This window comes from Neopelma chrysocephalum, unplaced genomic scaffold, assembly GCF_003984885.1.
Source record: "Neopelma chrysocephalum unplaced genomic scaffold, ASM398488v2 Primary Assembly neopelma1_24, whole genome shotgun sequence".
In the NCBI taxonomy this organism is placed as follows: domain Eukaryota; kingdom Metazoa; phylum Chordata; class Aves; order Passeriformes; family Pipridae; genus Neopelma; species Neopelma chrysocephalum.
The window spans coordinates 41877371-41897282 of NW_020897693.1; the positions used below are offsets into that span (position 1 = coordinate 41877371).

The 19912-nt window shown below is 38.5% G+C and overlaps 1 protein-coding gene across 1 annotated transcript in view; it reads left to right on the forward strand.

Moving 5' to 3' along the window:
• The window catches only part of UNC79 (unc-79 homolog, NALCN channel complex subunit), a 108049-nt gene that overhangs the window by 502 nt on the left and 87635 nt on the right, over positions 1-19912 (forward strand). The window contains exons 2-7 of the mRNA XM_027673866.1: positions 4884-5004; positions 10668-10972; positions 14334-14504; positions 17473-17565; positions 18835-18890; positions 19514-19643. Of these exons, the coding sequence (XP_027529667.1) occupies positions 4884-5004; positions 10668-10972; positions 14334-14504; positions 17473-17565; positions 18835-18890; positions 19514-19643 (876 nt within the window). The remainder of the gene's footprint in view (positions 1-4883; positions 5005-10667; positions 10973-14333; positions 14505-17472; positions 17566-18834; positions 18891-19513; positions 19644-19912) is intronic.

Here is a 19912-nt window from a genome sequence, read left to right on the forward strand (position 1 = left end):
CGGGGCCCGTCCGAGGGGAGGGGGCGCGGGGCCGGGGGCGCCGTCCCGCCGGTGGCGCTGCCCCGCTGCCCCCCCGCCGCCGCCCCGGCGGGACAGCGCTGCCCGCGCCCCTCCCGCGGCTTTGGCTAGCGGGCGGCGCAGAGGGAGGGGGCTGCCGGCGTTCTGGCTCTTTCTGCCGGAGCCGCCGCCGGTGCGCGGTCGCGGCGGCCCCCGGAGCCCCTCGCTGGCCGGGCGGTCCCCGCGGGCGGCGGCGCGTTTGTGCGAAGACAGCGCCAGGGATCCGCGGGGAGAAATGAGGGGTCGGGGCTGGGAGTTAAGATTGAGACTGCCGGCTTGGCCCTCCGCCCCACGGCGGGAAGGGTCCAGCCTGCCTCGTCTGCCAGCGCTATGCCCTATCCCAAGGGATGCAGCCACCTGAGAGACTGGAGATGCGCTGTGGAGACCAGCGGTGACCCACGCGTTACCACCTTGCAGGTGGTCTGAGAGTGAGATAGAGTGAAGACAGAGTCGTGCTGCCGTTCTTGCCCGTGCCATTCACCTTTTGGGTGAATGTAGGCTGGGTGTTCGTGTCTTGCCTGCGGACAGCCTGCGACAGTGCCCAGTGTCCCATCAGGATTCCCCCGCTGCTGGCATTCCCCTGTGACTCTGCTCCGTCACGGGTGTTTTAACCACCATGTTGGCTGGATCCGATCGGAGGATGATCAGATGACATGGTGGTTGGCATATCAGCATCTGTGGAATGGAAGTGTTCCCCAGTGTTGTTACAGCTGCTAACACCTGGTGTGTCTGCAAGAGTCCTAATAGGAGGCTGAGAGGAAAATAACGGGATAGTCAAGCTTGTCATCCATATCAGAGCTACTTTCTCCTCGATACAGTGCCATGGTTATGAGCAGGCAGTCTGTGACCAGGAGGTTGGATTGATGTTTGTCATGATGATGTGATGTGATTTGACACTTCACATGCTGAGATTTGCTCTCTTCTTCCTCCAGGTCACTGAGGAGGATCATTGTATTTATATATGCCTTTGCTGAACCTATCTAACAAAAATACCTGTATTTTTTTCCTTTAGGGTTTACTGCTTATTTAATGGATGATCTTGCTTTTGAAATATTATGCGGATGTTAAAGTATTGCTGTAGAGGTACAGTTCTGGCCTCATAAATAGAGACACAATGTTCTGACTGTGCAGAAACCCTGAAGTGTGCAATGTTTGGATATGTACCATTCTGTTCTTTCTGCCTTCTCTACCCTCCACCTGAGTTCTGAAATAGTTTCATCTTTCATGTGACACTTATACATTAATTATGCTTCCTTCACACTGCCATGCGGAAGAATTTGTGGCACCTTTTGTCCCAGCACTGCCTATGGCATTTTCTTTTATTCTGCCTTCTCTGTTCCTCCATTCCTAATGCTTTTGGTCTGCTCCGTTTGAGCTTCTTTTTCATATTTAATCCTTGGGTGGTTTTTATTTTCATCCCTTTGTACTTTTCAAGACACTATGTCTAGGTCTGCCACGTCCCTGTTGCCCTCTATTTTAAGATTTACTTGGGGTCTGGATTTCAGATCTTTCTACCTCCTAATATTCTTTTTCATGATACTCCAGGAAGAGTATTCAGTTAATGGGCATATCCTGTGCATTCTAACCTGCTGAATGTATTTTGTTTACCAAGGCTACTCCCCTGCTAGTTCTTATGACATTACCAAATGTCTCTACATAACTTCAAGATTCCCTCACCTGCAATTTTTGACTAATGGGCTCTGACAAGGATGTATTGATGTGCATACACCACTACCAGTCAAACTTTCAAACCCCAACTGTTGCTGTTGTTGCTTCTGCCCTCACTGACTGACAGGCAAGAACCAGAATGTCTTGGGAAGGACTCAAGTCACAAGTCATAATGAATCTCAATTTACCAAGAACATCAGCAAAACACTACGAATGAGGAATCACACTGATTGGAACAGAAGATGTGCTGGTCTAAACATGACTCTGTGGCTACCCCACAGCTCTTGAGCAGGTTGTATGAACAACAGGTAAAATGATGTAAATCTAGGAGGTTGACTGGAGAAGCCTCCCTTTTTTGTGACCACATGCATCTTGTGTCACATACCAGGCACATTGACAGTGACTTTGCAGCATGCCTGAGATGTTCTGTTGTATTCAAAGAGAATGAATTCTTTTTCACCTTACGTAGCAGTAACTGATATTTAGTTGTGGTAAGTAATGTCCTGGGAATGCCTGATGCCCACTCTGTTCTCCTTCAGGACAGTCGAACAACTAAAGCCATCTTTGAAGACTCCTAATTGTTTCACTCTTGATTCAGCTAATGCTTACAAGGGGACTAAAGAGTTTAGTGAGGTCTGTGTAGATCCTAGAGAGATACCCATTTGTTTTTCGTGATGACCCTATGACAGGGGCCACATACTTCCACAGGGTGACATCACTTTTGAAGTGTGTCTGTGAGTACTCAGAAAATTGGGTCATTCACACATTTCTGTAACTTGAAAGCTGGCAAAGATTTTGCTCTGGAACTTTCCTTCAGAAGATTCTTTGTGTTCTGGGAGGCTGTGCTGAAATGGACAGAATTCTGGGAAACAGAACTGAGAGATGAAGCTGAAACCTTTAGCCTAAAGCTAGTGTTAATATTTAGGCTTTAGAAATAATTTTTCTGTTTTGATATTTTGTCTGATACAATTGCATGACAATCCTGATTAATAGAAATAAATAGATTTCCTTCTTTATTAAAAAAAGGGTGATTCTAGATACCCTATGCCCTTTATTGAAAGTTAGTAACTGTAGGGAGGCAGACAGTTCTCTGAAATGCATCTAGATCTGAATTCTGACATCATCTTTGGCATTTTGTTAATCCATTTAATTTACACATCTGACAACAAACCATGGCAGGCACAGTAATCTCTGCATCTGACTGTGAATTGTTCTTTGTTGGGTACTATGAAATGTGGTCTGTTTCTTTTGCAAATATACCTGGCTCTTTTTTTTTCCCAGACAAGAGTAAGTAACATCACAAAATACATCTATGAAGTAATTTCTTTCTTAATCTAGAAACTAATCAAAAGTGTCTATCTTTTAAATAATCTGACAAAATGACCTGCAAATCTGGGACTAAAACTGAGATTAGTGGGCAGAAAGAATGAGATATGGGACGAGAGGGGGAAAACAGTCTTGGACTACCAAAGTCAGCCTCTGTGATCTGGAGTGAAACACGTCCTAATCAGATGTTACTACCCCAGTGGTTTTGGGACCGTATAGGAATATAGTTATGGCTGGTGTCACACAGGATAACTTCCTGGAAAACATAGTTCATAGTTCAGGCCTGTGTGGTGACCTGAAAGGCTCTAATCTTGCTCCCAGCTATACAGAGGCAATCCGAGTCCATGTGACAAAATTTCTGTTTTCATTTGTTTGGAGGGGGGGGAAGGTCTTGATTGACTTTTGGTTATTCGTTAATGCCACCTTAAAATAAATTTGTGAGGTAAAAGACTTAAAAGTGTTGAAATAATAAGATGCTTATGTGTTTTTAGTTTATTACTTTTACATATGCATTATGACAGCGTCCCTAGTTGCATTTTTACTTGTTGTTTTTACAAAGACCCCAACCTTATTCAGTCACATGATGGGTTTTCTCCTTGTGATGAAGCCGGGTAGTATCGGGAGGGGGACTTTTTTTTGTAGAAGCTTCACTTGCTGCAGAAATTGGTTGGGCATGGTCAGTACAGCAGGAAATGGGTGAAAGAATTACCCTGGTTGGGCGCTGCAAGACTGATTTTCTTGTCACGCATTCAAGCAAACAATATCCTTCATTTGATGATTATTTGAGTGTTCCTATCTTGTGGATAATTGACTTGATATTGTCAAACCTCATTTGTTGTGTGGCTGACCACTCACAGAATCTTCTCTTTTCTGGATGTGAAAGTCCAGTGTGTACTGTTACCTGTACTGGCAAAAGGGCTCTCAGTATCTCAAGCTGAGCAACTCCCCTTTTTAACTGCCTGTTACACAGTCTTGGTGCACATTTAACATGATGAAAAGTTCCCAGCCAGCTCTGCTTTCTTGGAGGCTGTGTCTGCAGTCCAGCACAGCTGAGCAGCCCCTGCCACAGCCAATGCACTGTTTCTCAGCAGAGTTGGTTGGTCTGAGCAGAGCAAAAGGAGTTGAGCGTGTGTAGATTTCTCTACATGAGACTGTATTGTGCTGTATAGGCAATGTAAGGCATTGCAACTATGGTGGGTCATCACTTTTTCCCAATACTGAACAAGGATCCCCATTAGAAAGTAAACCCACTCTTGTAAAACAACAAAAAAATGGTTTTAGTGAGGGTGTGCACCTCCTACTGCTCTTTGAAATCCCCTCATCTGCTTGATCAGACTTCCTAAGACACTTAAAGAAACAGCACAGATCTTTTTATATCTTTAGTTCATTGCATAAAGTAAATGTATGCCTACAATAAATCACATAAGCTCTCTCTGTCTTAGCTTATATCTCTGCTTTGGCTGTAGGAATACTTACCTGTCTCACATGAACCTCCTGTGATCCAAAGACTCATTCATTATAAATGAATCTTGAGATGCTTGGAGACATGGAAGAAGTGCAGGGTGGTAATATATATTTTTTTTTTTTTTTAAATTTGCTAGCACGAAGTTTTGCCTAATACAGATGCAGGCATTCACTTCCATGTTTTTTCCTTGGCACTCTTGTTCATTTTATTCAATCAAAATAGAAGGAGCAGAGAAACTTTTCTGTTTGTTAAGTTTAACTGTTAAATTAAAAAAAATCAGAAATGGAAGAAACAGATATGACTCTGTCAAAGTCTGCAAAAAACCTAAATGAAAGTTTCTGTGTTTGTTTTTTTGTCTTTTATGTAGTTGCTTCCAAAATCCGTTACCTTCAGGAATACCACAACCGGGTTCTCCACAATATTTACCCTGTGCCCTCTGGAACTGACATTGCAAATACTCTGAAATACTTTTCTCAGACGTTATTGAGGTAAGTTTTAACTAATGCTCTTGAAGAAAAAAGAGCTAAAGAATTGTAGGGGGTATTGATTGACTTTGAATTGGTTGCAAGATTTAATGGGTCAATGCTCAGACAAAAAGAGTCAGAGCATAATTGAAGAAAAAAATGGTATAAATGAATCTTTTCAGTGGCTGTTGCCCAATTTGCCCAGTTAAGCCCCCTTATTGAGTGGCTGATTCTAAAATAAACTTGGTTGATTATGCATTTGCTTGGCCCTCCTAAGACGTAGCTGAACGCACAAACATGCTGAACTTGTGAAGAAAGTAGTTTATGATCTATGAAACGTTAGATGGGTGTACTCATGACCTCCTTGACAGTCCTCGTGCCCCAGAATCCTAGAGTGATGAGCCAGATGAGCAGAACTAGGTTATTATTGTGCCATAGTTCAGCTGACTGTCAGGTTTGGGTTCTGGTTCAGTCCCTTAGAACAACAGGAGTAGACACAAAGTTCTTTACAGATCTGGATTTGGATGGCAACAACAGGTCAGGATTGTTCTGACCCAGGGTTTTGATTTATTCTAATATTTAGTAATAACATACAGTACTGAATACCATGTGATTACAGGGTACATTATGAATAGGAAACACTACCTGTTGCCTTGCTAAAAAAAAAAAAGGAAAAATTGCGAGACTTTATTAGGAATGACATACATTCCACAGTGCTTCCTAGTGGATTCATATTTTGAAATTGCTTTTAAAATGGCTTTTGACCATGAAGAGGTGATTATTATCTGCCCAGATTTTGGCTGGCACTAGTTTTCACATCCAGAAAAATGCAGTTAAAACTCCATTTCTATGCATAGCTTCCTGATTTATAGCTGGAAGATTGTCCCTGATAGTTTGGAAATAAAATGATTTGCCTTATTTGAGGAGAAAACATTAACAAAATACAATTTACCCATACATTTGTGTGCATACCTCTATGATGTATATAAGTTGAGAAGCAAGAATTTAAACTTGAGAGAATGAGAAAAGTTCATTTTAATAGTGAAAGAACCTGAGATGCATCAAAATTCCTGACCCTGTTTATAAGAAGGAAAGACACATAGACAGAAATAATTTTCGGTGGAACATCTGTTCGCAGCAAACTTTAAAACCTCTCATTTACTTTTTAAATTTTTGAGAGCAGAATTGTTTAACCACTGAAATTTGTTTCCTTCCTCATTTAGAGTGCTGAAGAAACTTACGGCAACCAGGAGGACAGTTTTTTTAAAGATTAATAAATTAAATTTTGCCTTATTATGTGGCAGCAGTGGGAAAAAAGTGTTCAAAGAGCCACTAAAGATACCTCTGAAATGTGGCTCTGTTCCCACATCAGGCTGTTATGATGGATTATTTGCACAACACATACTTAAATCGTATTTAAGTAGGGTTATGTATGACAAAACAGCCTCTGCCTAAATACTGTGAGCCTTTAATCTGTTAAAGCAAGAAAGTTGGACTTGTTTCTGAACATTTGCTCTTTTAGCTGCAACTACCAAGTGCTATAATGAGATATGTTTCTTTTGGGTCAGAAATTCACTGAGTCAGGATAGATTTAGAGTCTGCCACTTAAAGAAAGCATCTTTATGCTACTCTGTTGTCTTCACCTTTCTAAGCAGTACAGGTGACACGTCCTGTGTGATAAATTCTTCACACTGCAGGAGCAGTGATGTTTCTGGGCTTACTGAAAAAGCTTTATACTTAGCACCTTTGAGAGCAGAGCAGAAATCAGGGCAGCAACTGCACAACTGAGCAACTCCATTTCTTTATTTCATGTTCAGAATGGGACTGAACCAAAATCCTATTGTTGATAATGGTGAACCTCGTGGGTTAGAAGTGATACTCGTATCTGATACCCAAGTCTACACAAGTGGCTTTGTCCTTCATGATCTGAGATCTGATGAGCCTCAGAACTAAAAAGGCATGAGAAATTAAAGCCAAGACTTGAATCTAAATTTAAGTGGACTGATTTCTGATACTCAGCAAGGTCAAATTCACATTCTACATCCCTGTAACTGGGGAGTTTGAACTGTGGGTCAAAGCCTGAGTGCTATGGCTGAACCAGTGTAAGTTTATACACTTGCTGATACTAAGAAAGAAGCTGGATAAAAAAGCAAAACAACACACCCTGTATTTAGTGTGACAGATGGAAAGAAGGAAACTCCCACCCACTGTATGCAGATCTCTGCGAGATTTACCCTAAAACTAAACAGACTGGTTAAGAACCTTTCTGAAGAGCATGTTCAGAAATTTCTTTGAATATTTTGCATGCCAAGTCTCCTTTCTGCCTCCTGCATTGAGACTCCATTGTACAAGGTTTAACACCAATGATAGAAGTACATGGTGGAGAATAATCTTTCTAGCTTCAAACCAAACATATGCAATGAATTTGGGCTGCTAAGAGAATGTTGATCAAACAGTAGCAAAAATGCCCATTGATTTCTGGAGGTTTTAGATTGGTTGTCATCATCTAATATTTTAAAATAACTTTAAAAATGTTTCCCAGTTTATCAACTCTCCTTGCAGCTGATTTTTTTAGGTCAAACAATTCTTGATGAACATATGTAGTCATAGAAATAATGGAGGAATAGTGATTAATCAGATTTTACTGTTTATTACAATTTTACCTTTCCATGTTATGGACACGTTGACTGTGTTCTTTTCAGTGGGACATGCCCACTGTTTTGAATGACATTGATATCTGGTGTCATTTTGCTAGCTAAAGATGGATTGCACAAGGGATTAACTTGCTCCTTTGCTCTGTATGCAGCCTTCATAAATTACAAGTTCAGGGGTGGGGGGAACAGATGTGGAATGGCTGAAAAAAAATTCCTTATTTCTATGAACAAACATCACATAAAATCACCATACACAATGCATAGCACATTGATTCATTTAGTTCTTCTTTAGTTTTCTCTTTGGGAAAAGCATTTCTTTACATTACAGCATGAATTTGTTTCATGCCCTGCTCATTTTCAGTGTTTCCTCCCTCATTTGAGGAATGATCTAAGGCTTAATAAACATCCTGCGGAAGAAGTTATTATTTCACATTTTCCTGAAGAAAATTCTCCATATGTATTTCTAAATAAAACATTTTACATAAGAAATAGTTATAAATGCCTTGGTGGCTAACTAATGGTCAAGCTTGTTTTGCTGCCTTGGTGAGATGTAATTCTCTTGTAGGCATTCTAGGAAACCTTTCCAGGAAGGCAGTAATTTTGGGATAGATTTGCAGCAAAGATATACACATCTTGAAACAAACCTTGGTAGCTTTGTCCCTTGTCACAGAGCAGGTTCAGTATGGAGTAAGTTCAGTATGGAGTTATGATATGCAGACATTCCAAATTCTCAGTACTTGGTTTGAATGAAAACAGAAGCAAAGTGCTGTTATTGTATCTTGGTCTTAAGGGACTTCCTAGATTTTCAGTTTTGACACTTCTGTTTATTGCTTTTAAAAAATATGGGTCAGGCGGGTCAGGCAAAAGCCTCTGTCTGAATTTTTTTTTTTAATAAATCTGGTGTGATTCCAGCTGGAATTTAGATCTGGTCTTATTATTGTTGAACAGAAGGATGCCCTGCTCAAGGTACAAGCATGCTTTGGCCTCTAATCCATAGATGGGCCGTAGCTCCATGTAAAAAGGAAGGATTAATATTCTTTCTAGAAATAAGTGCACTTGAAGTGATGTTTTGGCAAGTAAAGAGATGGGTAATTGGTATCACCTGTTGGTAGACAAGAAAGGAATATAGCGTAGTACCTTCATATCTCTAAACATGAGCTGCAAATTATGGCAAATGAACATCAAGCAAATTAAAAGGAATCAGCACTCTGGTAATTTCTTTTTAAAGTCATACTAGATCTTGGGTGATTTTCATAAACACTGCCATGACAGTCACCATGTTTCTTATACTGGACGTTGGGTAACAGAACAAAAATAGTCTGCCAAATATGTAAGGAACAATAAAAAAGGAAAAAAAAAAGTGTATAGTTTCTTAAAACAGACCGAGCCTGCCATCTCTGACTGCAAGTGTGATGTGATAGTAGCCATTTGGCATAGAACTGTTTTTGTAAAGATGTTTTATATATGTGGCAAATGAATGACACCTTCTCTTGTAAGCACCTTAGCAGGAGTTTGGTTTATTTGTGTAAATTGTTGAATTGACATGGAAGTACGATGTATCTTTGCTAAGGTGATTATATGATGGGGATTTCTGTACTGTTAAAGAGAACAGAGGTTTCCAGAAGTGATCCCTCTTGACATAACTCTGCTCTTCATGAGTCAGTGGAAATTTTAATGCTACTGGCTTGTCTTTTGTAAGTTTTAGCAGTGACTTTGGGAACAGAGTTAAACCAACAGCAACTGCTTTTGGAAATCCTAACCACTGAGAGGTGCAAAATGTGCTTAAAAAAAAAGGCGCATTGTGTGTGGTTTAATATATTTAAAAGGTGTATTATATTTTATAGGCACATATGAAGATTATGAACTAATCCTATAATTGCTTGATAACTAAACTATAACACTGCTTAAGTGACAATTTATTTCTATTTAAAATAGTGGGGTTTATTTTTTTAAAAAATTAATTAGATTAACATGTTTACAACCATGTTTGCAACATTCTTAAAATGACATAACAAGCTGGTTGACGTATAGCCTCTATTTTGATTCCCACTAAATCCTTTTTATTTTTTGAAATTATCTCTCCTTTAATTTGTAGTGAGTTTTGTTGAATAATAACGTAAGTAACAGCAGGAATGTATGGTTACATACTGTCTGATCTGCAGTTACATAATTGATCTTGCTTGCTTAGCCCTTAGATTTTTGAAGGTAACTATTTACCTAAGGAGTGTTTGTATTCATAAAGTAAAATGTTTCCTCCCTAAACATGGGCAAAATTAAAAACACACATAAACAACCATTATCATTAGCTCACAAACATATGCCAAAGACCATCTACTATATATTATTTTATAACTTCTCCAAATGTAGTTTAGTTAACATTTTAGAAATATTATATTATTTCTAAATCCATGTGCCTGTTTAAACTTCATTATCTCAAATGATACTGAGTGAGTGGTCATGAAACAGTATCATAAAATACATACAGACATTATTTTAATGCAATAAACATGTGATTTTTAAGACTATCTTAACAAACACACATGTTTATTCTTTGCTAAAACATGTTTCTGCAAGTGCCACACCTATATTTTGCATGTTTTCAGTCAGTTGGCTCAAAAGATTGTAGGGGGAAAAAAATAAATCTCTCAAAATCTTCAGAATCTCAGAGTGAAATACCAGCCTATTTTGACACAGCTATTTTTCCATAGCAAACAGTTTTAATTCTCAGAATTTTTCTTAACTGTGAAACATGGGTAGGGCACTGAAACATGCATTTTTATATTTTTGCTCCTTATGAACCAGATAACACATGAGATGCAATGAAATTTTCCTAGATGTCAATTTTTAATTCCCTTATCTTGAAGCATGAAAGTAAATGGTTGCTAGATTTGTAGATACACTGGTTTTGGTAGTGATTGCATCTTATGTGGGATGTATCTGGTCTTTTATTATTTGTTTTATAGTGTCATTTCAATGTAATGTGCTGTTCTTTGTGTCTTTGTTGTCTCTTTTTTTTCTTTGTCCCCCCAACAGCATTTTGTCCCGCACAGGGAAGAAGGAGAATCAAGATGCCTCCAATTTGACAGTGCCCATGACCATGTGTCTTTTTCCTGTGCCATTCCCACTCACCCCATCTCTAAGACCACAGGTCAGTTCCATCAACCCTACTGTTACTCGCTCCCTCCTTTACAGCGTCCTGCGAGATGCTCCATCTGAACGTGGCCAGCAAAGTCGTGATGCTCAGTTATCAGACTACCCATCTTTGGACTATCAAGGACTTTACGTGACACTGGTGACACTGCTGGATCTAGTTCCCTTGCTACAACATGGTCAACATGGTAAGCAGGCCCTTGAACCCTTCCAATATGCTTAACTTCAGTGCTGTGAATCCGTGAGTGGTGATATGCAGTAGAAGAGATGGGCCTAAGCTGACCTGGATCTGGAATTCAAATCTTCTGGGATGTGTTTATATCTAAGTGTTTGGTTTGACTTTCTTAAATAAAAGACTTTTTTTGCTAACTGTGGATTTGAGTTTGAATTCTGAGATTGTCTGATTTTTAGTGATATGCTGGTGGTATGTAACTAAAATACAATGGTCTGTAACAAAAATTAGACAGATGGGTCTAAAAATATCCAGATTTTTGACTTGAATCTGCTGGGATAACTTCAGACTGTCTTTTTGGGGTGGATCTCTTGAAAAGGCACGAAGAGCTTGCCGATGTGTATCTGGCCTATAGCAAATATACAGATTGAGTGTTTTGGTGAAGGTCCATCTCTAAACAGAATATAGTATATATCTAATTGAAGAAAAAACATGGTATTTGTGCTTTGAGATGGCTTTAAAATATTCCTGTGTAAAAGGATGGCAACATCTTTGTCTGGCTCACAGAAAAGCAATATTGTCTTATGTTTTGAATTAGTTATTTGCAAGCTTTTTTTGTGACTGTGTTGTATTTGTACTGTTTTCCCTCGAGTTCCGCATCTGTCTGCTTCTTGATCTTTAGGCTTTCTGTACTGGGATTCAGTAGCCCGGTATTCTCCCTTTGTTACATTAGCCAAATATTAATTTTCACTGTGGTATCAGGATGTATTAATTACATAGTTCAGTATAGGAAGATTGTTGTCAATCTGATAACACCGCTGAAATTCTTTAGGAGAAAAGTTGTGTCTGTTAAATGCTGAATTCCTTTTGAGCTGGCAACAGCATGTTTGAATCAAAGAGCACTGCAATATGATGAAGTATGATCTTGCAAAAGTGGGGCTCCCAGCAGGTTGTAGATTTGTTGACTTATCTTCAATTTCTAGAAATTTTGGAGTTAATTATCAGAACAGTTTTCCTAAGTAGATAACATGGTGATCATTAATAATCAATGGAGACCTGTAAAGAAAAAATAACACTGAGCAAACACAATGTCTCTCCTTGCATGGTTTTCCTCTCCTTAGTCAGGTTATGTTGCTGTGTCACTTGACATCCTAATGGGCAATCTGGGACATGGTCCCACCAGAGTAAGAAAGACACTCTGGGAGTAATTACCAGTGGCTCAGCAGCTGGAAAGGGATACCAATGGGAAATCTTACTGGAGTCTGTGCTGGGTCTAGTGTTATTAAATATTTTAATTTTTTTTACTTAGCGTATAGAATTGAGAGAGCACTTTGATTTGCAAGTGTTATCAAGATGTCATTTGTGTGAAAGATACGTCGTCATTCAGAGTAATTGTAGCAAATTGCAGCCTGTTTTGAAACATCTTCAAAGGAGAAATATAAAATACTGTGTTTAAATGGGAGAAATCAAAGGAAATGGGGAAAATACTAGCTTGCATCTGTACTGCAGAAAGATCTGGTGTTAACAGTAGAACAGAGCAGATCATAACTCACCAATATATTAATATTATTCTAGCACTAAGTAAACAATTTTTTTGTGTATGAGACACCAAAGCATTATGCTTATTATTCTAAAAGCCCTACCATGGCCTCAGCTGGAGTAAAATTTTCAGATTTGTCCATCTAACTTCAAGAAAAACATGGAGTATTTGGGATGAGTCCAGGAAAAAGAAACAAGAATGACTTGAGGTCTAGGAAATGTGAACAGTGGGGAAAAACAGAAAGAACTTAGTATGTCTATCTTAGAGAAAAATGGAAGGAAGATATGATTATCATATGCAAATATGTAAATGTTACTGTGAGGAGAAATGAACTAAACCAGTCTATTTGTGTTACAGTTAATTAGGATAAGAAATGTCAGCAAGCAAAATTTTTTTTAAAAAGAAGGTCTTTTTATGATAAAGATAATTACGATGAATTGACAGGAGAAGGAGTGAACTGTCTTGCAGATTTTTAAGAACAGTTTAGATAAATATCTGCCAGGAATAATTTGGTTGACTCATGCTTGGGGCAAGGGGAGGTCACTTGCTATTTTTATGGGTTTGTGTGTGGAGAATTACATTTTGCAATACAACTTGTTATTTATTTCTTCCTCAGCCTAGTACTTGACTAAAAGAAATATATATATTTTTTTATCACAACAATCAATGTTGTTTGGGTAAGTACAACTGCTGTGCTAGGCAATCCTGAGTTTCGGCCCAATCAGATTATAAAAGACACTGTATTTAGCTGAGAAATATGAATTGCAAGAGAGAAGCACTCTCTAGCACTGGGGGTCTAGTCAGACCCTTGCATAGAAGACTTGCCAGAACCACTGAAATGGAGAGCCAATTTTTAATCTTACTATGACCCGGGATGTTTACAGCTACAGATATCTCTGCACGTTACAGAGACAGTTTTAAATTGCACTGGTTTTACAGATGAGACCGAAGGCCTGTGTAATGTACTTAAGGCTGGGGAGTAAGTAACAAAAGGAGAAAGGCCTTCTGATGTGTTGGGATCATCATACAGGTTGAAACTTGGGGTTCATTGAGTGCTGTAACTTTTGTCAGAGGGTTATGGGCACCAGCTCAATTCCTCATTTGGGAGAGAGTGTAAAGATTCCACATGATGGCACAGATACATAATAAATTGTCCCTTCCCTTCAGATCTTGAAGTGTTGTGCAGTTATTAAGTATCCTTTCCAAAGACTTATACTATGATAATTAGAATAACTATGGAAATTCCTGATAAATATTCTTTTTCTTTTAAGCCTTGGCCATTTTTGGCCTCAAAGGCTTCCCAGGAAATCAAGATCTGTAGTTTAATCATGTGTGATTTGAAAAATGCGGTGATGCTTCCTGTAGTCAATATGTGTGGGGTACTTTGCAGCACTCTTGATGGTAATTAAGATAAAACCCTTATTTTAATATGACTGATAAAGACTAGAATGCTTTTTGCAAAAGCTGGACTTTCAATACAACATGCATTTCAAATTCTGATTATAGTAACATCTCTGCTTAAATACAAGCCATCTTATGTTAATCACTCTATGATTAAAGTCAATATTGATTTAAATCTATTATTTTATTGTGGTATTCATATTCCCTTCAGACTCTTCTGATTAGTGTTCAACAGCTGTTTCCCTCAACTTAGGAGGGGCTTAAAAATGATGAGTGAAGTCACTTGCCTATGGTGATTAGCTTCCCAAATTATTTCAAGAGGAAAGCTTGAATTTAAATGTAATTTATTTTTATAGATTTGTAAACAAAAAAGTACATAGTCATAATTACTTTTTCATTGTAATGATTCTTTATTTTTTTTCATTTTATTCAACAGATCTTGGGCAATCAATTTTTTACACTACTACATGCTTACTTCCTTTTCTCAGTGATGATATTTTGAGTACTTTACCCTATACAATGATTTCAACACTAGCTACCTTTCCTCCATTTCTGCACAAGGATATTATAGAGTATCTCAGCACATCTTTTCTGCCTATGGCTATATGTAAGTAGAACAAATAGTATTGTTTTGTCTTGGTGCATAATAGTATCAGACTGTAGGAGTCAGAGCTGGGTCTGTCATAGTATTGTGATGGGATATCAATCTACTGTATATATGCAAAATAATTTCATGTGACTACTTTTCAAAGGGAAATAATTCTATAATTTGTATTTCTTTATTATGCTATGTTTTTGTGTGAATTCTTCCTTCATTTAAGGGGTGAAGTTCACCTTATTTAAGAAATACTAGGTTTTCAGCCTCATAGAACTTCCAGTGCCAACAGTGGGAGTTTTGAATACAGAATCAATGGGCAAACTGCTCCTGAAATGAATAGATGCAATAGCAACATGTGTAACTTTTGCATCTGGACTATATCTGGATGTACAAGTATGATTCTTCTCAATGTAATGATGTTGTGGGGAATTTCTGATTTTTCTTTGTCTTTTCTGCACTTTCTTTCTTAAGTGCTGTACTAAATAGCTGTGCCTGTAAATGTCTCCTATCCACAAGTGTTAAGATTGAATTTGATGGTGCCTACCTTTTTTCCTCTTTTGTTTTTCTTCCCCTCCCTGACGATGTCACGTGATTACTTAATTATGTAGTCCTTGGACAATGTGGATCCTAAGGTGTGTTTTGGGCGGTCATCCATGTACCTGATAAAAAGCTTGATGGGATTTCAGTAGTAACAAGAAACGTAACCATATTCTGCAGATGGAAGCATTAGGGTCAATATTGAGTCAGTTTTAACCAACAGGTCTTTTACTGTGTGGGATCAAACACTGGAACAGTTTGCTAGAGTAGTTGCAGATTCTCCATCCTGGTACATGCTCAAAGCACAACTGGTCCTGAGTACCTGCTCTAGTTACTTTTCTTTGAGCAGAGGGGTCAGACAAGATGATCTCCAGGCGTCCCTTTTAACATGAACTGTTCTGTGATTCTGTGAGAATGTCTCCTACTTACTCTGTATTCCAGACCTTTATGGAAAAACATGAACAACTTTTGTACAGAGATCAACACTGATGTCAATTAAGCATGTAGAAGATGCTGAAAGAAGCATGGTCCAGTGTTGAGATTTAGATTTTATGTAAACTTATCACGTATGTTTTCTGACTCGACTAGTCAATGATCTTGGAAAAAATCCCTTACCTCTCCTGTACCTCAGTTTTCCCATATGAAATAGTAATTGTAATTAGACATTGTATTGAGGTTTTCTCTGTTACCTTTGAAGGTCTAATGACAATATGCAAATGAATATTGCTAAGATATAAGTCATATATATGTGCAATATAGTTCCTCTTCGGGTTAAGAACATAATGCTGCATTAAACAACTCTTTTTTCCATTAGTGCTATCTGTTAAAGAGCAGCTGGAGTTGGTGACTTATCCTGTCTGTCCTCAGATCTGTAGAACTATTCCTCAAAATAACTGGTTGAGCCAAATGCTTGGTTTACTTAAATAGATACTGTTCCCGAACTGCCCTTGACAGAGATTGCATTCGTGCATTTGCATTTGTCATGCTGCCTTTCTCCTCAAACAGTTTTGGTGAGATCTCTATATGAAACCAGTCTGCTGCATTTTAAATTTGGCTTCTAGTAGTGTCCTACTTTTTTTGCTGATGGCCACATTTTAATTGCCCAGTTGGAGCCGCTGAGTATTTTCCAATTTAAATCCATACAAGTAGACCTTGCTGTAATAATTTGGGGGGCTCTTATTTGTGTGGATGAGTTTCGAAAACAAATGAGTGAAGTGCAACGAAGAGAGCCATAGTGATGCTGGATCATGTGGAGAACAGACAGAGAGAAATTCTCCATTTTCCCTTCCCTTCTTTTTTTCTGGTTGAGTGCTCTTTTAATTGGTGTCCTAGTCTTTCCCCGCTGGCAATTATATGCTCCTTTACAAGGCGAGTGCAGAACCTCTCCTTCCTCTAGTGTTCAGCTGTGATTCAAACTGAAAGGGAGGATTCAAGAGATTGTGTAAGCAGTTGGAGAGCAGATGGGAGGGATGAAAACAGCTCACTGAGCTGGTAGCTACAGTTCTGTGCTTCTATCCCAAATGCTTGGTATTTGGGTCCTGGCAGCCAGGCTTGGGAAAGTACTGTGAGGATGGAAAGATATATGCCACATCTCTGTGTAGGAGGTTGCCTTCAGAGCCGTATTGCCATGTAATAGTTCAGCAAATAAACACCTACACTCTGCAGGGTTTTTCCAAGTCTACCATTTAATAGTAGCCCACTTCATAAGGAGACCAGAAGGAACTCCAGCCACTTTCTGTGTGAGGTCAAAGTTACAATGTAGCTTAGCTACAGTGCTACTGTTTATCATTATCTTAGCACAGTTCACATAACAGTGGGGACTAATGTTTCTGGTATGTAGCTGTAACTTGAGCTCATACCGTGTGCTCCTTGAGAAGTGCTCTGCCACACGCCAGCAGCTATCACCAGCCCCAACCCTTCGTCAGTGTGCCTCAACAGCAGGCTTTCCGTTTTTTCTTGATTCTTTACCCTCCAGTTCCTTTTCAACCCTTCCTACAATCCAAGGCTTAGGTGGACTTGGCTATATAAGTAGTGTTATTTTGATCAGTCTGTGGGTTCTGAAGGAGGGTGCCTGAGAAGATAACTGGTTAATGCAGCTCTGGAAATGAAATCTGACTGATCTGGAAAACCAGGTGTGTGCTCTGTGAATCAATATCTAGTCATCTTTCTCTTTCACCAGAAAAGGTGGAATACAGAAAGTTTCTAGTTTTTTAGGTTTTATTTTGTTTGTTTTGGTTTTGTTTGTTTGCTTGTTGGGGGTTTTTTTGTTAGGTTTTTTGACTTTTTTTTTTCTTTTTTCCCCCCTTTTTCTTTATTTCTTTTGTTTTGTTTTCATGACATGGTACCTTAGGAATTTTATTTGCATGGGTTTAAATCACTTACATGCTATTGTCACCTATGACAATAGAAAATTTATATATTTTTTGCCCTTTCTTTTAAGTGGGATCCTCAAAAAGAGAAGGTGTTCCAGCACATGTCAATCTGTCTGCATCATCGATGCTAATGATTGCAATGCAGTACACATCAAACCCAGGTATGTGTAAACATGCAACACAGTATCATTCTTTCTAAAACTATCAGTCAGGAAGAATTGTCAAATGCAATCAGAAAAGTTTAGGTGATGGGAAGAATCTGTGTCATTATCCAGCACAGGATGAAAAGTAATTGATTTTAGTCAAAACTGGAATTTCTGAACATCGTGCTGGAAGTAATCATTATGTAGATAAGAGATCTCATTGTGATGAAGAAATAGGATTTTGCCCAGGATTGGAGATTCTGGTCTACTCTTGTTTGACATCAGAAAATAGTGTTAATATATATAACATCAGTACTGGAGAGAAATACCACTTACCTTGACTATAGGAACTCATAGTAACAGTTTATCTTATACTATGATTCATCTACCATCAAGTTCACAACTGGTACTATCTGTTAAAGAAAACAGGTAATGCTGGCTGCAGGCTCAATGGAATGATAAAGAATTTAAATGTAATCATGAGTATCTAAACACAAGGCCAAGGCCATTCTCTCTCACGGTGACACAATCCCAGTTAAATCAATGGGATCACATTAAAAAAATGGAAACAAAATCTAACCCCAAGGAGCTGTTAACGTTACACGATAGTCAACTATCTCCTGTTTTATATAGATGGGTAGATGGTGTGTGTGTGAGGTGTCACATCACGATAGTGTACTTCACACAGGTAAATAAAAGCAGCACACCATTCTTAAAAACTACTTGCAGAAGTCAGTTTTTTTCATGAAATGTTCTATTTTTGTTTGTAAATTCCATGTTCAAACCATCTGAGAAAAACATTGCCCTGTGGTTTTTGGGAAATCAAACGTAAAGTAGTTCATTTGGCTCTCTTGTTTGTTTGGTGCAGAGTGGCTCCTGTAGCCTTTGGTATTCGTGGGAATAATGTATTGTTACATATGACTCCCATTGTTACCTCAAGATGAATGAAAAGATACTCATTTACATTGTGGCAGAGGGATAAAATTTAAATGAATCATCAGGTATTCTTCAACTAGATGTGTTTGAGAAAGATCTCCATTGCTGTACAAAAAGCTGTACACTCATGATAATCATCTTACTGCATTCCTGAACAGAAACAAGTTACCAATATTCAATTTCTAATATTTTATGATGACTCTCAGGGCAATGATTCTTTAGCACTTTAAAATAAAAAATAATTGAATAGACTTTCGGATGGACAAAGCAAAGCCAATCAACTAATTAAATCATTTCTGTAACCTGAGTTTCCATTTCCATATTAAGACTATGCTGTCTCTTTTCTCTCAGTGTATCACTGCCAATTATTGGAATGTCTTATGAAATATAAGCAAGAAGTATGGAAAGTAAGTTTACGATCATATATACTTTGTGGAAATGACTGTGTTTGGGTAGCCGTGAAAACCAGATGGCTTGAAAAGTGAACTGACTGTGTGCCAAGAAGTTATAAATGATCTTTTTATCCAGTCCTCCCTCTGGATTATGGAGAGGAAGATCCCTCTAATTTCTAGTTTACAGAGACAGTTCCATGTTTTGTGGAACAGAGCTCTGTTTCCTAAGTACCATGTCGTTGTGGCTCCAATTAGCAGAAATTTTAATAACTAGCAGTCTTCTCAGTTCACGTGGGACTGGATTTTTCGAGAACTATTTGTGAGTATTGTCATCATTTGAATCTGCTCTGGATTCAGTTCTTTGTCTATATCACACCTCTTTGCTCCATGGCTATATGGGGAGTTCATTTTGCTCTGTTAGTACACTGCAGGGTGGGTGGTAGCTGTTACATGCTCTGATCAAAGTCAGAAGAGCTGAAGTTAGTCATCTAATCTGTCTGTAAGAGCTACAAAGGAAGTTTGGTAGGGCATGAAATGTATTAATTTTGTATGTTCAGATATCTTTGAAAACAAGGACTATTTTGAATTGTGGTTTGTTACCTTCTAAAAATAAACACTTTGTGCATGTCTTTCCTTAGGATTTGCTATATGTGATAGCCTATGGACCATCTCAAGTTAAACCTCCAGCAGTACAAATGTTATTTCACTATTGGCCCAATTTAAAACCCCCTGGGGCAATTAGTGAGTACAGAGGACTGCAGTACACAGGTCAGTGCAGATGGTTTTGTGTAGGCCAAAAGAAATAAATGATCAGAAGTATGTTAAAGTCACATATTTACAGTTCTATGATGTATTTTGAATTTTTTTGTTTGATGAGTTGTACTTTCATAAGTATTCAATATCTGTTTATCTGCATTTTCAAAAGATGTTATAAAAAATAAAAACTCAGATCATGGCTAGTAAATACGTTGTCTTACTCCCAATATTAACTAAACCAGAACAGGAGAAGGAACAGGAAACACTCTGTTTGTTCCAAG